The 15744-nt window shown below is 37.7% G+C and overlaps 1 protein-coding gene across 7 annotated transcripts in view; it reads left to right on the top strand.

Annotated features, from left to right (window-relative positions):
• Nucleotides 1–15744, top strand: part of MME (membrane metalloendopeptidase) — a 108695-nt gene that overhangs the window by 46001 nt on the left and 46950 nt on the right. For all 7 annotated transcript variants that reach the window (XM_005675416.3, XM_018048650.1, XM_013965601.2 and 4 more), the window contains 4 exons: nucleotides 9198–9332; nucleotides 13483–13584; nucleotides 15228–15364; nucleotides 15474–15567. In XM_005675416.3, coding sequence (XP_005675473.1) covers nucleotides 9198–9332; nucleotides 13483–13584; nucleotides 15228–15364; nucleotides 15474–15567 — 468 coding nt within the window. The remainder of the gene's footprint in view (nucleotides 1–9197; nucleotides 9333–13482; nucleotides 13585–15227; nucleotides 15365–15473; nucleotides 15568–15744) is intronic.

Below are 15744 nucleotides of genomic sequence, written 5' to 3'. Positions count from 1 at the left end.
ATGGGTAATTGCTAGAACATTTCTATACTCTTCTCATCTTAAAATCCATTCTTTTGGAGTGTTAGGAGTAGGGGGAAGAGTATATATGGAGAAAATTCTAATTTTCTACTTATTTCTCTCATGATAATTGCTACCCTTTCCCAGTCATTACTACCTGTAATCCCTCACTTGGTTTCATCTGCATCCCTAGTCAGCTATCAAATAAAAGTTCATTCTAGTTTTTCCACTACTCTGCTATCTCTGAAAGAATTCTGTCCCTTCAAGTACTTTGTTTTTAGGGTTTTATCATTCATGGAGAAAAAATAGTGAAAAGGATAGGGTAACAAAATAACATTAGTGGAGAATTTATAAAGCTAGACTAAATCTCAATATTATTGTATCAGCATAACAATGGTTTTCATTGATTTTTTCACTTTTATTCTTTTTTAATTCTTTCTACAATTTATTTATTTTTAATTGGCAGATAATTGCTGTACAGTAGTGTGTTGGTTTCTGACATATATATAACATGAAACAGCCATAGGTATACTTATGTCCCCTTCCTCTTGAACCTCCATCCCACCCTCAACCCCATCCCACCTCTCTAGGTTGCTCACTTATACACTTTTATGTATGCTGTTTCCTTTGCCAAGAACACTACACACACACACACACATACACACACACACATGTGCGTGCCATCTGGCCAGCCCTCCTCTTTTTCTCCTAATCCCTTTAGTCTAAGTTTGAATTTTATTTACTCATGAAGGCCTTTCCTGGAGCTTTTGTCTAGATGAAGGACATATATGTTCTCATAGCATGCAGATTTCTATATATTTAATGTCTATTGCAGAATCTATGGATGAATGGTTGAGAGGGAAGATGTCAGTGAGGACAGGAAAGGTGCTTTATCTTTGACTAGAGAAGACTGGCTTCTTTGTCTGTCACTCTAGCCAGTGATTTTCACACTGTGATATGGCATTTGGTTTGCAGATATGTCTCAGGGGCTGGGGAAGAGGAAGCATCCCTTTCTGATCAAAGGGACTCTAATTATAGATTGCCTTGATCAAATCATTACCTAAGGCCATCTCCCCCAGGTCTTTTTTGATCCCTCTTTCTAGGGAATCATCTTACAATTCTACAACCAGACTTCTTATGAGCAATGAAAACAGCACCTGTAATTACAAGGAGGTCCATTCCACTACACTGAAGTATTTGGGGGCTTCTGATATCCTAGGAATGGAATTTATGTGTTCTAATATTTGTTTGGCATTCAAAATAGTAAAATGTGTCATTATACCGCTAAGTGATGAAAATAGGTAATGCATTTTTTTTTCAAGAACTATGTCTAACCTCCTTCCTTAAAACAAAACCTGTTTTTCTCTCGTTAAAAAAAAAAAAAAAAACTCGCTGCTTTTCAAACTTGTGTGCTTTTATTCAGCAATTTTGAATGTTATATTTTGAGAAATGCATATTGTATTTCTCTCGTTATTGTTCTGAACTTAAATACCTCAGTTCCTTTTTGTTTTCTGTACTTTTCCTCCTAAAGAGGGAATAGGCCTTAAAGGCAATAGCAACGCAAAGAAATATATTCTCAGAGAGATGTTATGGGGAGGAAGGTGGGGGGGGGGGTACATGTTTGGGAACGCATGTACATCCGTGGTGGATTCATGTCAATGTATGGCAAAACCAATAAAAAAAAATTAAAAAAAAATAATAAAAAGTAGGAAGATTCAAAAAATAAAAAAATAAATAAATAAAACTAAGAAAATAGAGACCCAAATAAGCAAAATGATTTGCTCAAGTCATGGATTAGAAGATCCATATGTCAGGAACATTAATTATATGCAATAGAAACCTACTCTAACTTAAATTCTGTAAAAAAATGTATTTTGTTTGTTTGCCACACCTAACTAACTGTAAAGTTCCAGGGGTTCAACTGAATCATCTTAACTCTTTTTCCCATTCTCAAGGCTCTACTTTCTGCTGTGTTGGAGTCCTTTTCTAGCAGGCTATTTCTGTTGCAGCATCAAAGATAATCCTTGGCAGCTTTGCAATCTAGAGAAAAGAAATCCCATCTCTGTTACTGTCTATCAGTTTCTGAGGAAAGGGCTCTGATCCTGACCGAGCCACCTGCCCTTCTCTTGACCAAGCACTGTGTCCAGGGAACCAGGCTCTCTGAATAGCTATTTGGTACTGTCCACCCATCTCAGTGGCTCAGGAAAGTAGATCCCTTGATTGACTGTCAACCCATCTCAATGGCTCAGGAAAGTAGACCCTTTTTCCACCAAGAAGAAAGAGAACAGAGGGTTCTGTTGTGAGAAGTTGTTGGGAAATAGCTACTGTGTAGCTCCCCTTGTCATGATCCTGTCTTCTGATTTCCAACTAGTTTTGCTTCTAGATGGTGAAATTTCTAAAAAAAGAAAAAAACCTGGAGAGCAGCTCTCAATGAAAATAGTGAATTAAGCTGACTCGTGTGGATGACGCAAGGTGCCAAACTAGACAAACACTGTCTTTTTCCAAGAGTTTATAGTGTAAAACTGATCACACAGTGTCCCTCTGGCCAAATATTAGGCGAAAGGCCACATAGACATCTGTGTAGACACTGAACAAATATATACATTTATTTAAAAAATTGGGATTTAATTGTGCTCTCAAAATGGATTCATTAAGGAGCCACTCATGCTGGAAGTCTCTTGCTGGAGAGATAGAACTTTATTTCAGAGGTATTCTGATTATCTGAAGACATCGCTTAATGACACACTGCTACCTCAGAGGACAGAAGTAATGAGATTTGAAACAACTCTATCCTGTACAAGAGTATACATTTTTCTATGCTAGGAAAACAATATGAGAGATACCCATTGCCTATAAAAAATAATCATCCCATTCACAGAATTTTAAAATGGAACCAACCAGCTACTTCGTGTGAGAAAGTGCTTGCATACGATTCACTGGAAGGAATAGCAACCTTAATTTTCTTGAAAAATCACACCTTCAGAAGAGTTTTTACACTCTATTTGGGAGAATGGAATTGGTTTCAAATCTTCTCTTTCTCTACCTCCTTAGTGTTGCAAGGCTAATTGTTATCTTGTCCTCCTTCATAGGGAAATCTACAGGTTAGGTGACCAACATATTGGAGCATAATTGGATTGTAGCTATGTTTATGTTCTATGTTTGTCTGAGAAGGTAGAATAAGCCGCAAGAGTGGTTTCTGAGTGTTCGGACCACTTTGCGTGTGCCAGTGACAGTGATCTGTGTAGCCGCGCCTTCATGTATACTTTCTTAAAGATTCATTTTACTTGTTTATGCATTAACAAAACATCTGAATAGAGCATTTCAGGGCTAAAACAAAAGTGGGAAAATCTCTCATCTAGTTAATGAAAACCTGAGGAGGTAGCAAAGGAGTTTGAGATTAGAAGCTATATAGTATATTGCTATGAGGCATGGCAGGGTAGGAAGAAGAGGTGAGAGTTATGAAGAAATTCAGAGCAGTTAGAAAAATATGATGTTCATAAAAAAAAAAAAGGTAAAAAGGAAACACTTTAGGGATGAAGAAAGAGGACTTAGAATACGGTTGAGATGGTTAGAAGCCAGAAAGAGATGATCCAAGGCTTGTGTACTGAATAAGAGAAATCACACTCCAGGGAAATTCTCTAAGCTGTACCTACTCTGGAAATAGCACAAACTGAGATTTTCAGTCCTTTAGATGAGTAGGATTTAGAACTTGGGTAAACCAGAGAGGATTTTGTTTGCCTGCTTACCCAAAATGCAAGCTCAAAGAAACTGCTCTGGACTTGGACTACGATTAGGAGGCTGATGACACAGTGAGGGAAATTTACTCAGTATACTTACAATTTAACTATATTTTTATTGAGCTTCTACTATGTGACAGATACTCCTCTGGACAGGAAGGATATCAAGGAAACAAGGCAGAAATGGTCTTTAATTCACATAGAATTCTCATGTTCTAATCAGAGGAGATAGACGATAAAAAACAATTTAAGGAAATAGGTGAATGGAGGCAGTGTTATAAAAGGTGAATGACTGGCGTTCCGGATCAGTGGATAATTTAGATGTGATTTGGATTGGTTTTTTAAAAGGATTGCTCTGACTGCTGCTTGGTTGACTTGATAAAACATATCCTGCAAGGGAAACTGCTGACCTCATTTTGTTCTTTCTGGGCATCAGGTGACTAATAGTCAGGAGGTTTCACCCAAGTATCTCTGTTTAACAAAACATAAAGGAGCTTTTGAACTTGGGACTTGGTGGATATGTCAAGGGAAATTTTTTAGATCAACTGAACTCAGTTTGTAAAAAGAAGTACATGCACCTTCCCAAACATAAGCAACAAACCTTAGAAGTTACGCAATAAATTCTCATGTGAATCTGCAGGTGCTCTCATTAATAACCTGACAAAAGCCTCTGACCATCCCCATGTTTGTCCACAGTGGATTCTCTTGTGTCCTATGTTTCTCCTGTTTCTGAGTCCTGCTAGCATCTGGGGACTTTCTCACTTCTTGTCTCCAGGAATCGCTGTGTGATTCTGTATGTCTGTATCCATCTTTGGAGAGCAAGCCTCTGTGTTCTGGCAGCTGCATGATCCCTGACATGCTTTGTCAAGTGGAAAAAATTTCATAGTCTTCTGAGAGGAAACATATCTCTCCTGGTGGGGACCCTGTGTGTTCCCTCACAAAACATCCCGTGTAACACTATTGAATAATACCCCTGGCATCAGTGGCTAGGAATAAGACAGTTCTGTGACTTTTCAGTTGCTTAATGCTCCACATAATATCTGGGAAAGGGAAGGGTAGAAAATTGCTAAGACTGAGGTGACCGGGAAATGAAACCTCTGGTCCATGGTTGTTGGCATACCAAGGTGCACAAATATTGGGCAGTATTTCCAGAGTGCTCTCTGTTCTTCCCTGGGACTTGCTGTTACTTATTAACAAAGATATTAAGTGTGAAGGACAATAGTTGAATGACATTGCTCTCTTGCTCTTTGGCAACTCCAACAAATAGCAGCTTTTTTTCTAAGCAACAGGAATCCAATTTCTGAACAGAGCCAACATATAAATATTATTGCCTGGTCCTGCAAATGAAAGAATTAGAGTAACAGTTCCTGGTGTTAGGTATTGGTAAATATCTCAGCAATAGTGTATAATTTAAAACCAATCTTCGAACTTGCTACTACAAGCATTGGGATTTATAATGTTTTATTTTTAAAGGAAAGACTACATAGATATTTAGGTTTTTTGTTTTCAGTGGGTTTTTTTTTTTTTTTGTTCATGTAAAGGATTCACTGTATCAAAGCTTCAACTAGGCTATCTTACGACTGTCAAAGAAGATAGCTGCCTCTCACCCTTGTCCTAATATCTAGCTGCTCTATTAGTGACAGAAAATAAAAATTAAATTTTTGATTTAAAAAATATTCTGGCTAATAGACTGTTTAAGGTTAAAATATGTGTTGATTACTTTCTCCCCAAATTATAATTGGTATTATTTGGCATTTTACATATCTAGAAGTATCTCAAGGAAGAAAATTAATATCTTAAGGTAGAATCATATCTTGTAGAAAAGACTTTTTAAAGATTTTTTTTTTTTTTTCGACTGTGGTGAGTCTTTGTGGCTATATGAGACTTTCCCTAGTTGTGGTGAGCAGGGGCTGCTCTTTGTTGCCACGTGGTTTTCCCAGTGAGGTGGCTTCTCTTGTTGTGGAGCACAGGCTCTAGGTGCTGCAGGCTTTGGTAGTTGCAGTGCCGGGGCTCAGTAGTTGTGGTCTGAGGACTCCTGAGCACAGGCTCAGTAGTTGTGGCACACAGGCTTAGCTATTCTGTGACATATGGGATCTTCCTGAAGCAAGGATCAAATCGGTGTCCCTTGCATTGCAGGGTGGATTTTTAACCACTGGGCTACCACGAAAACCTCTCTTGTAAAAAGGATTTAACAGCAGCAGTAAGCCTGGGTTTTGACAGCTACTGGATAAATTTGGAATCCAAAGAAGATAAAATCAAGATACTATGACATCTATCTTAGTTCAACTGACTCAAATTTGTTCCTTTTTACGGCTGAGTAACATTCCATTGTCAGCTTCCCAGGTGACTCAGTAGTAAAGATTCTGCCTGCCACTGCGGGAGACACAGGAGTTGTAGGTTTGATCCCTGGGTCAGGAAGATCCCCTGGAGGGGGAAATGGCAACCCACTCCAGTATTCTTACCTAGAAAATCCCACAGACAGAGAAGCCTGGCAGGCTACAGTCCATGGGGGTCGCAAAGAGTCAGACAAAACTGAGTAACCGAGCATGCAATATTCCACTGTACATAATGTGCCACAACGTCTTTATCCAATTATCTATCAATAGACATCTAGGTTGCTTCCATGTCCTGGCTATTGTAGGTAGTGTTGTGATGAACACTTTGGTATATATGTGTCTTTTTGAATTATGGTTTCTCAGAATCTATGCCCAGTTGTGGGATTACTGGGTCATATGGCAGTTTTATTCCTAGCTTTTGAAGGAAATCTCCAAAGAGAAAAACAAATACCATATTAACGCATATATATGGAATCTAGAAAAAATGGCTTATTTATAGGGTAGGAATAGAGATGCAGATGTTGAGAACGGACTTGTGGACACAGTGGAAGAAGGAGAGAGTGGGATAAATTGAGAGTAGCATCGAAATACATACATTACCATGTATAAAACAGTTAGCGAGTGGGAAGTTGCTGCATAACACAGGGAGCTCAGCCTGGTGCTCTGTGATGGCCTAGAGGGGTGGGATGGGGGTGGTGGTGGGTGGAAGGCTCAAGAGGGAAGGGATATATATATATATATACACACACACACTTATGGCTGATTCATGTTGTTTGACAAAAACTAATACAACATTGTAAAGCAATTATCCTCCAATTAAAAAAAAAAAAGATACTGAAACATGTTTTAAACAGTCACACTGTAAAATTTTGCCAGGTAATGGAGCTCATTAAAGGAAAGAGTGTATTCTATGTTAACTGTATTTAATATTCAAGCATCCCAGAAGTCCATGATATCATATACTTCTAGCTTTCTGGGAAACTTTACCAGTTCAGCAGGTTGGAAGCATTGTACAAAGTTCTTGTGCTTGCCAAGTTCTGTAGCCTTTAAATACATCTTTAGGGATGAAGACACTGGAGTAACACCATTGCAGAGTCAATGAAATGGAGGAGAGCACTCTTGCTATTGTTTTCTCACCTCATTAACAAAAAAGCATCCCATAGTGTACAAAAAAATCTTAGAGATTGATATTGGAAAATTCAAATTACCATTTCTTTGCAGTCAGTAGTAATTCCCTGCTGAATGCAGATGAATTTATATGATTTGAAATACAGTTAATTCAAAACACCGCATGCTTATACTTTGGAATAGTTGGTCCCATTAGGTATGAACTCAGACATGTTTGTTTTCTTCAAAGTGAAACAAGAATTCTGATTACTTTTTAAGAGGAAAAGAATGAAGTTGGCAGGACTATACATAAAAACATCCTTTTATCCCTGTTACCTTAGTGATTAAGTGTTTAATACAGAAACAGATGAAATTTTTATTGAACAGCAGATCCAGGATAGAGATGCTAGTTAGACAGCCTCCTAATTGCAGGGTATCCTTGGAAGAGAGAGCCCTCTCTCTCTGTCTAAGTAAATAGGAAATTGTTTACTTAGCATTTAATAATGGTCATGGAATACCAGTATCTAAATGTTACTTAAAGATGTCCTCTTGAATTTCAAATTAATAACAGCTTACATTTTGCTTAGGTTCTTATTTGATAAAATATTTCCATTTCTCTACAAATTTTTTGTGTGATCCTCTTGAGTCACTGAGAATTTAAATGTGCCTTTTCGTTCAAAGTGACAAGAAGGATGCCCCTTTCACTGATAATCAGCAGGGTTATAAAACCCCCTGGAAACTGTGAAAGGGTTAAGTACTCTTCAGCTCTTCTTCATACTTATCCTGTGTGGACATACATTTGAAGCTCAGAACCACCCATTGATCCCAGACGTGTGGTATGGCCTTCCTAATTCATCTAGTTGCTGTGGTGTTCGATTTTTTTTTTTTTTTTTTGCTACCTCATGGACTGCAGCCCATCAGGGTCTTCCATCCATGGGATTTCCCAGGCAAGAATATTAGAGTGGATTGCCATTTCCTCCTCTAGGGGATCTTCCTGACCCAGAGATTGAACCCTAGTCTCCTTCATTGGCAAGAGGATTCTTTACCACTGAGCCACCAGGGAAGCCCTTCCCAAACTGATGCTGGAACTTGAAATTTTGAGTAAATTTTAATGTGTGGCTTCAAATTTTGAGTAAATTTTAAGTTATTTACACTGCTGATAGATAATAACTAAATAGCAATGGGCTGAGATTTATGAAAGTGTTATTCAATTTCCTGGGTTCAGTGCCAGTCAGAACTTGAATAAGGGATTTATACATTCTGTAAAAGGTCAATAACATAACTAGGTTATAGCTTATCTTCATACGGTTAAATGTGTGTGAAGAGAAAATGGAAAAATTTGAGTTCTTGGAAGAAAGCTGATAGTCAAAATGGCATATTAGAAATTTCACAGTAATAAGAACCAGCTATGGAATTAACTAAAGCCCACAGATTTGTCTTGGAGGAGCTCATGGGAAAACAGTCTCATTTTTTAAAAAAAAGTACTGTTTGGCTAGAGGAGACGATTAAAAGATGAGACGATTAAAAGATGTCTTGATAATGTGATATGCTTGTGGCCATCTCTTCATGTATAGTTGGAAAGAAAACATTTATATGAGCAGAAAAAACCTGATAAAAGGAAATTTGGCAAAAGAATGTATTTTTAAGAAAAAAAATGCTAGTTTACTGCTTACCCAGTGTTTTGCGAGTGTATTATTAAAGCAGTATAACTTGGTTAAAAGTTGAAGATTATAAAATCTCCATAACCAAATGGTTTTAAATGACTTAGTACTTTTAGAGTGATCCTTCATTGTTCTGTTCTAATTCAAAGGTACATTGAGAATCCTGTTATGATTCAAAGACACACTGAGTTTGAGAATCTGTACAGGTCATTTCTTTTAAGATTCAGAAATGAGTTTCTATTTTGTGCTTCATCTGTTACCAAAAATGAATATTGAATTGAAAATAAATTTTAATTTTAAGTGCCATGATGAATATTTAGAAGGTTCTTCAGTAATGTACTGTTATTTATTTCTTGCAGGCTTGTACGGCATATGTGGATTTTATGATTTCTGTGGCCAAATTGATTCGTCAGGAAAGAGGACTGCCCATAAATGAAAGCCAGCTTTCTTTGGAAATGAATAAAGTTATGGATTTGGAAAAAGAAATTGCCAATGTAAAACACATATTCTCTGATACAATGAATAATGTCAACTGCTTTTTATTTCTTTCTCCTCTCTATTGTATTTTAAGAGTAAAATGTACAACTCCTCAACCAAGGGATAAAAATGTACAGCTCAGTAATGGATCATTGACTTCAAGAGGACCTTTGAAACTGGAGTTTTTTAGTAAACCAAGTTCCAGACATCCAGGAGACATACTAATTTTGACAAATATTAAACTAGATTTGTTTAATGACCTATTATAACTGGAACACGTCAAGATCTTAACTATTTGCAGTCACACTGTTGTTGAGATGCCCTTGAGATTCAGGACACATGTGATGACTATTCAGCAAAGCTGTTTTAATTTTAATGTAGACAATTTTGCTTTATTTTAAAGTTTTACAATTTAAGGTGACCACAGAAATTGTCTCTATCCCTTTGCAAAGAAGTATTAGCCTCTTAACATGGCCACACTACTGTATGAAATTCACTGAGTTCAGACTGTCAGGCTGCTTATTAGCTCAGATGAGATCTAACAGGAGGAGTTTATCAGCAAAACCAAAGGGGTTTGTTGCTGAGACTCCTCTGGTTCTGGGTCAGCCCATAGAGGCTGAGTTGGCACATTCTGTTCTGACATTCCTCTGATAGGATCTGCAGTCTCAAGCAAGTGAACTCCATCTAAACAGCATCCAGGTTATTGACTGATCTCATAGTCCGTTTCAGTCTAGGATCCATAGAGCTGTGACATTGCCACCAGCAACCTACAGTCCTAAATCCCCATCTGCTTGGCAGTTGGCCATCAGAATCTTGAAAATGAAAGATCTTTGAGGGCAATTTTAGCTTTCCTGGGGCTGTATGAAACTAAAAGTCTAGAATCAGAACCAGACATTGGTTGGAGCTGCAGCTGGATGAATGGCAGTTTGATAGGTTACATGTAGTTCTGTGTTGGAAACAGAATTCTTAGAGAAGCATAGTTTATTACCCTGGGTTTTTACCACTTGTACCTTATCAGACTGTGTGCTGCTTTGATCAGCCTCAGCTCTGTAATATTACTGTTATCTTACTTCAAAATTCTTTGTGTCTTTAACAGTGTTCAGCATATCACTGCAGGCAGATGTTACAAACATAATCTTTAAGTTGTTGTTGTTCAGTTAACTGTCATATCCAACTCTTTGTGACCCAAAGGACTACAGCATACCAGGCTTCTTCTCTATCATTCACTATCTCAGGAATGATAGTTTCCTCAAACTCATGTCCATTGAGTCAGTGATGCCATCCAACCACCTGATCCTCTGTCACCCCCTTCTCCTCTTGCCCTCAGTCTTGCACAACATCAGGGTCTTTTTCAATGAGTCAGCCCTTCGCATCAGGTGGCCAAAGTATTGGAGTTTCAGCTTTAGCATCAGTTCTTCCAGTGAATATTCAGGGTTGATTCTTTAGGATTGACTGGTTTGATCTCCTTGCTGTCAAAGGAACTCTCAAGAGTCTTCTCCAGCACCATAGTTTGAAACTATCATTTCTTTGGCACTCTGCCTTCTTTATGGTCCAACTCTCACATCCGTACATGATTACTGGAAAAACCATAGCTTTGACTATACGAACCTTTGCCAGCAAAGTGATGTCTCTGCTTTTTGATACATAATACTTTCTAGGCTTGTCATAGCTATTCTTCCAGGGAGCAAGCGTCTTTTAATTTCATGGTTGCAGTCACCATCTGCAGTGATTTTGGAGCCCAAGAAAATAAAGTCTGTCACTGTTTCCATTGTTTCCTCATCTAATTGCCATGCAGTGATGGGACCAGATGCCATTTTTTTGTGAGTGTTGAGTTTTAAGCCAGCTGTTTCGCTTTCTTTCACCTTGATCAAGGGGCTCTTAAGTTTCTCTTTACTTTCTGCCTTTAGGGTAGTGTCATCTGCTATCTTAGGTTGTTGATATTTCTCCTGGCAATCTTGATTCCAGCTTGCGCTTCATCCAGCCTGGCATTTTGTATGACATACTCAGCATAGACGTTAAATAATCAGGATAACAATATACAGCCTTGACATAATCCTTTCCCAATTTTGAACTGGTTGTTGTTTCATATCCAATTCTAACTGTTGCTTCTTGACCTACATACAAGCTTCTCAGGAGGCAGGCAAGGTGGTTTGGTATTCCCACCTCTTTAAGAATTTTCCACAGTTTGTCGTGACTCATACAGTAAAAGGCTTTCGTGTAATCAATGAAGCAGAAGTACACTTTTTTCTGGAATTCTCTTGCTTTTTCTATGGCCCAACAAATGTTGGCAATTTGATCTCTGATTCCTCTACCTTTTCTAAATCCAGCTTGTATATTTGGAAGTTCTCAGTTCACCTTTTGTTGATAACTAGCTTGAAGGATTTTGAGCTTTACTTTGCTAGCAAGTGAAATGAGAGCAATTGTGAGGTTTGAACATTCTTTGGCATTGCCTTTCTTTGGGATTGGAATGAAAATCGACCTTTTCCAGGCCTGTGGCTGCTGCTGAGTTTTCCAAATTTGCTGGCATGTTGAGCACAGCACTTTAATGGCATAATTTTTAGGATGTGAAATAGCTGAGCTGGAATTCCATCACCTCCACTAGCTTTGTTCATAGCAGTGCTTTCTAAGGCCCGCTTGACTTCACACTCCATGATGTCTGGCTCTAAGTGAGTGACCAGACCATTGTGGTTACCTGGGTCGTTAAGACTTTTTGGTACAGCTCTTCTGTGTATTCTTGCCATCTCTTCTTAATATCTTCTGCTTCTGTTAAGTCCATATTGTTTCTGTCCTGTATTGTGCCCATCTTGGCATGAAATTTTTCCTTGATATCTAATTTTCTTGAAGAGATCTCTAGTCTTTCCCATTCTATTGATTTCCTCTATTTCTTTGCTTTGTTCACTTAGAAAGGCTTTCTTACTTCTCTTTGCTATTCTTTGGAACTCTGCGTTCAAATGGTATATCTTTCCTTTTCTCCTTTGCCTTTCACTTCTCTTCTTTTCTCAGCTCTTTGTAAGGCCTCCTCAGACAACCATTTTGCCTTTTTGCATTTTTCTTGAAGTAAATAAATCAGTGAATTGAAGTCACGAGTCATTGTTAACTAGAGAAATAATTCCCATTTTTACCTTTTGTCTCTCTTCACTTAAAATTGCTTCTACTTCTTTTGACCACTAGTTGGGGAGTTGTTATTGAAATTTTCTTTTTTCAGTCAGTGAAAACAGTAATACTGGATGCTGATGATAGCACTAAACTCGTTAGGCCACATGAGCGGACAGTCACAGAAGTAAGTGCTAGCACTCTCCTCAGATAATTTGGCACGTACCTGCACTGTGTACTAGGGATTTTCTTGGTCTCACTTGCCTTCAGTTCTTGGCAGAAATCATTGTGTGTGTGTATGTGTGTTTTCCTGTCTGAATTTTAACTAGGACACTGAATGGTGGTGGGTAGCAGACAGAGTGGGAGAAGGCAATGGCAGCCCACTCCAGTGTTCTTGCCTGGAGAATCCCAGGGACGGGGGAGCCTGGTGGGCTGCCGTCTGTGGGGTCGCACAGAGTCGGACACGACTGAAGTGACTTAGTAGCAGTTGCAGCAGCAGAGTGTTTGAGGGATTAATTGGAAATGACTTTATTCAAGAAAATCATTATATGAAATAGCCACAGGCACAACTGAGCTGCCCATTAGCCATGGAAGGAAAGAGGGCTGTAAATATTGCTGATGTGGTTTGTTATAAAAATATAAAAAGATTTTTGAAGACCCCATGGACTGTAGCCTGCCAGGCTCCTGTGTCCATGGGATTTCCTAGCCAAGAATACTGGCGTGGGTATCTGTTGCCTTCTTCAGGAGAATCTTCCTGACCCAGGGATCAAACCCAGGTCTCTTGCATTGCAGGCAATCTCCTGCACTGCACGCAGATTCATTGCTGACAGAGCCACAAAAGAAGCCCTCATACTTAACACTAACCAAGTCTCTATGATTGTTACTAAATATACTTAAAATCTCTTAATTTCTCTTTTCTTCTTGATGTGACAAGATAAATTATGAAACAAATACAGAATAGAATTTAAATATAATTATGTTGTACCAATGCCATATTTCTTTCCCCCTTATATATAGTTATATTTTTCAAAAGAATTGTTGGTCTAAAATAATAATAAAACATTAAATCCATAGGCTACAACTAAATCTGAAGATCGAAATGATCCAATGCTTCTTTATAACAAAATGACATTAGCTGAGGTCCAAAATAAATTTTCACTGGAGTTCAATGGGAAGGTAAGTAGCAAGATTTAAGTACTTATGTCATTTTCAAAGTTAATATTAAAATGCAGTTAAAATTCAATAATTTTTTTAATTTATTGAGATAAATTGAACATCAAAATGAATTTAGATGATACCAACCATTTGACTTTAGCAAAAGACTTGAAAAAAACTATTCTAAATCATTGTATTTATATTTAATTAGAGTGAATTTCAAAGATAAAAAGCCTTTTCAAAGCAGCTATGGAATAGTATTAGGAAGTATCATAAAAAAGGGCTTGGAAACATTAAAAGGGAAAATCCTTCTGAAAGGCCATTATATAACTATGGGACTTGGACAGTCATATAATATGTACCAGACTTCTTACCTCCAAAAAAAAGAATAATTTATTCATAGAACTTGCCATGTTCTCATCAGGGCCATCTATGGAGGTGTTCAAAGCAATAATGGAGAAATAGAGCACAGGAAACAGAAAAATCTATAAATCTATAAATGGTACCATTTATAAATGTCAATTGACATCTTTTTGCTTAGTTGTAATTCCTTAGCTAGTATCTAATAATCTCTTCCAAGCTATGCATATATTCTGTGTGTGAGCTGTTGCACACAATTGGATAATGAAGCAACATGCATAAAATCTACAAACTACCACATTCAGTGATGGAATTCTATTTGGAATTGCAATAAACAGTTGCAGTTGTTTTGTTTATTGTCTAATTGCAATAAACCAGGAATTTCTTACATAAAGCTTTTTAATATAATGTGTTTAATAAATGTTTTGAGAAAATAGTCCAAGCCACAAAAGGAAATCAAGAAAAGCCATAGCACCTCATACTGAGTAAGTGATCAGTGTATTTATGTACTTCTAGGTAGCCTAATATATCAGTACTCTTAAACATTCTCAAGCATTGAAATGTGGCATTTCAGCAAGATTTGCGTAGTCTTCACTTTTGCTGTCTTCCCTTTATATCCATTGGAGGTTGAATAACCACAATTCCCACTGAAAGAATAACAGAGAAACAAGATTCTATCTTTCAGTAACTCCAAATCCAGCTTCTGAAGTGTGAAAACTGCATGTCTATATAGACCTGACATTGATCGCATAAAATACGTTTTGTCCATCTTCACGGGATCATGTATGTTGCATCATTACCATTGCTTATACCTCTGCTAGAGCAATAGAGTGCTTTCACTTTCATGAACAACACAGTCTCCACTGAAATGGATTACTGTGCTAAAACGAAGTGTCTATTAGCATACACTTTTAAGGAATATGCATATTATACCCATTTAAATTTTTGCTTAAACCTAGAAAACATTATAGCTAAATTTCTTTGTCTCTCATATGGGCTGGACCAAGAATATGACATTGAGCCTGATTTCTACCATAAGACTCCTAGAGGCTTTGTTATTGCTCTTAAATGGTTGGTTTAATTCTGCATTTAAATAATTATGCTGCAGAACTAATTGTTATTCAAAACCTGACAGAAGCAATTAAAGAAGAAGTCCAAACAAATATCACACTGACCATTGTGATAATTATATCGTGCTACAATTGATACTGTAACCGTGTCTGACCCTGTAACCATAACTGATTCTTGGAACCAAGAAGAAAAGTCCATAATTACTGAATGTTTTGTGCCTGATTTTTTTCCAGCCATTCAGCTGGTCAAATTTCACAAATGAAATCATGTCAACCGTGAATATCAATATTCCACATGAGGAAGAAGTGATTGTTTATGCTCCAGAATATTTAACCAATCTTAAGCTCATTCTTGCCAAATATTCTGCCAGGTAGGTATGTCAGCGTGCCCATGTCCCCAAAGTTTGCATTTAATATCATTCTTTAGAAGCTTTGCAGCCTCATCTTTTCTGTTGCTGGGTGGTGGGTTTTTTTATACAGAGATCTTCAAAATTTAATGTCCTGGCGGTTCATAATGGATCTTGTAAGCAGCCTCAGCCGAAACTACAAGGAGTCCAGAAATGCTTTCCGCAAGGTGAAGAAAAAATCTCTCTTTTCTTAAGACTTAAAGCATAAAAAGATCCATGGTTATGAAGGCTTGCCATGTCCATTGCTAGAATGTGGTAAACTTTGTGAGGAGACAGAAGGCCAAATGTTGGTTACTTTGCCTGTATTCAAGCCATGTTGCCTAGGAAAGCCAGGTTTCAGGTGC

The sequence above is a fragment of the Capra hircus genome, chromosome 1, assembly GCF_001704415.2.
Source record: "Capra hircus breed San Clemente chromosome 1, ASM170441v1, whole genome shotgun sequence".
NCBI classification, from domain to species: Eukaryota; Metazoa; Chordata; class Mammalia; order Artiodactyla; family Bovidae; genus Capra; species Capra hircus.
This window is presented reverse-complemented; position numbering and strand designations above follow the sequence as displayed.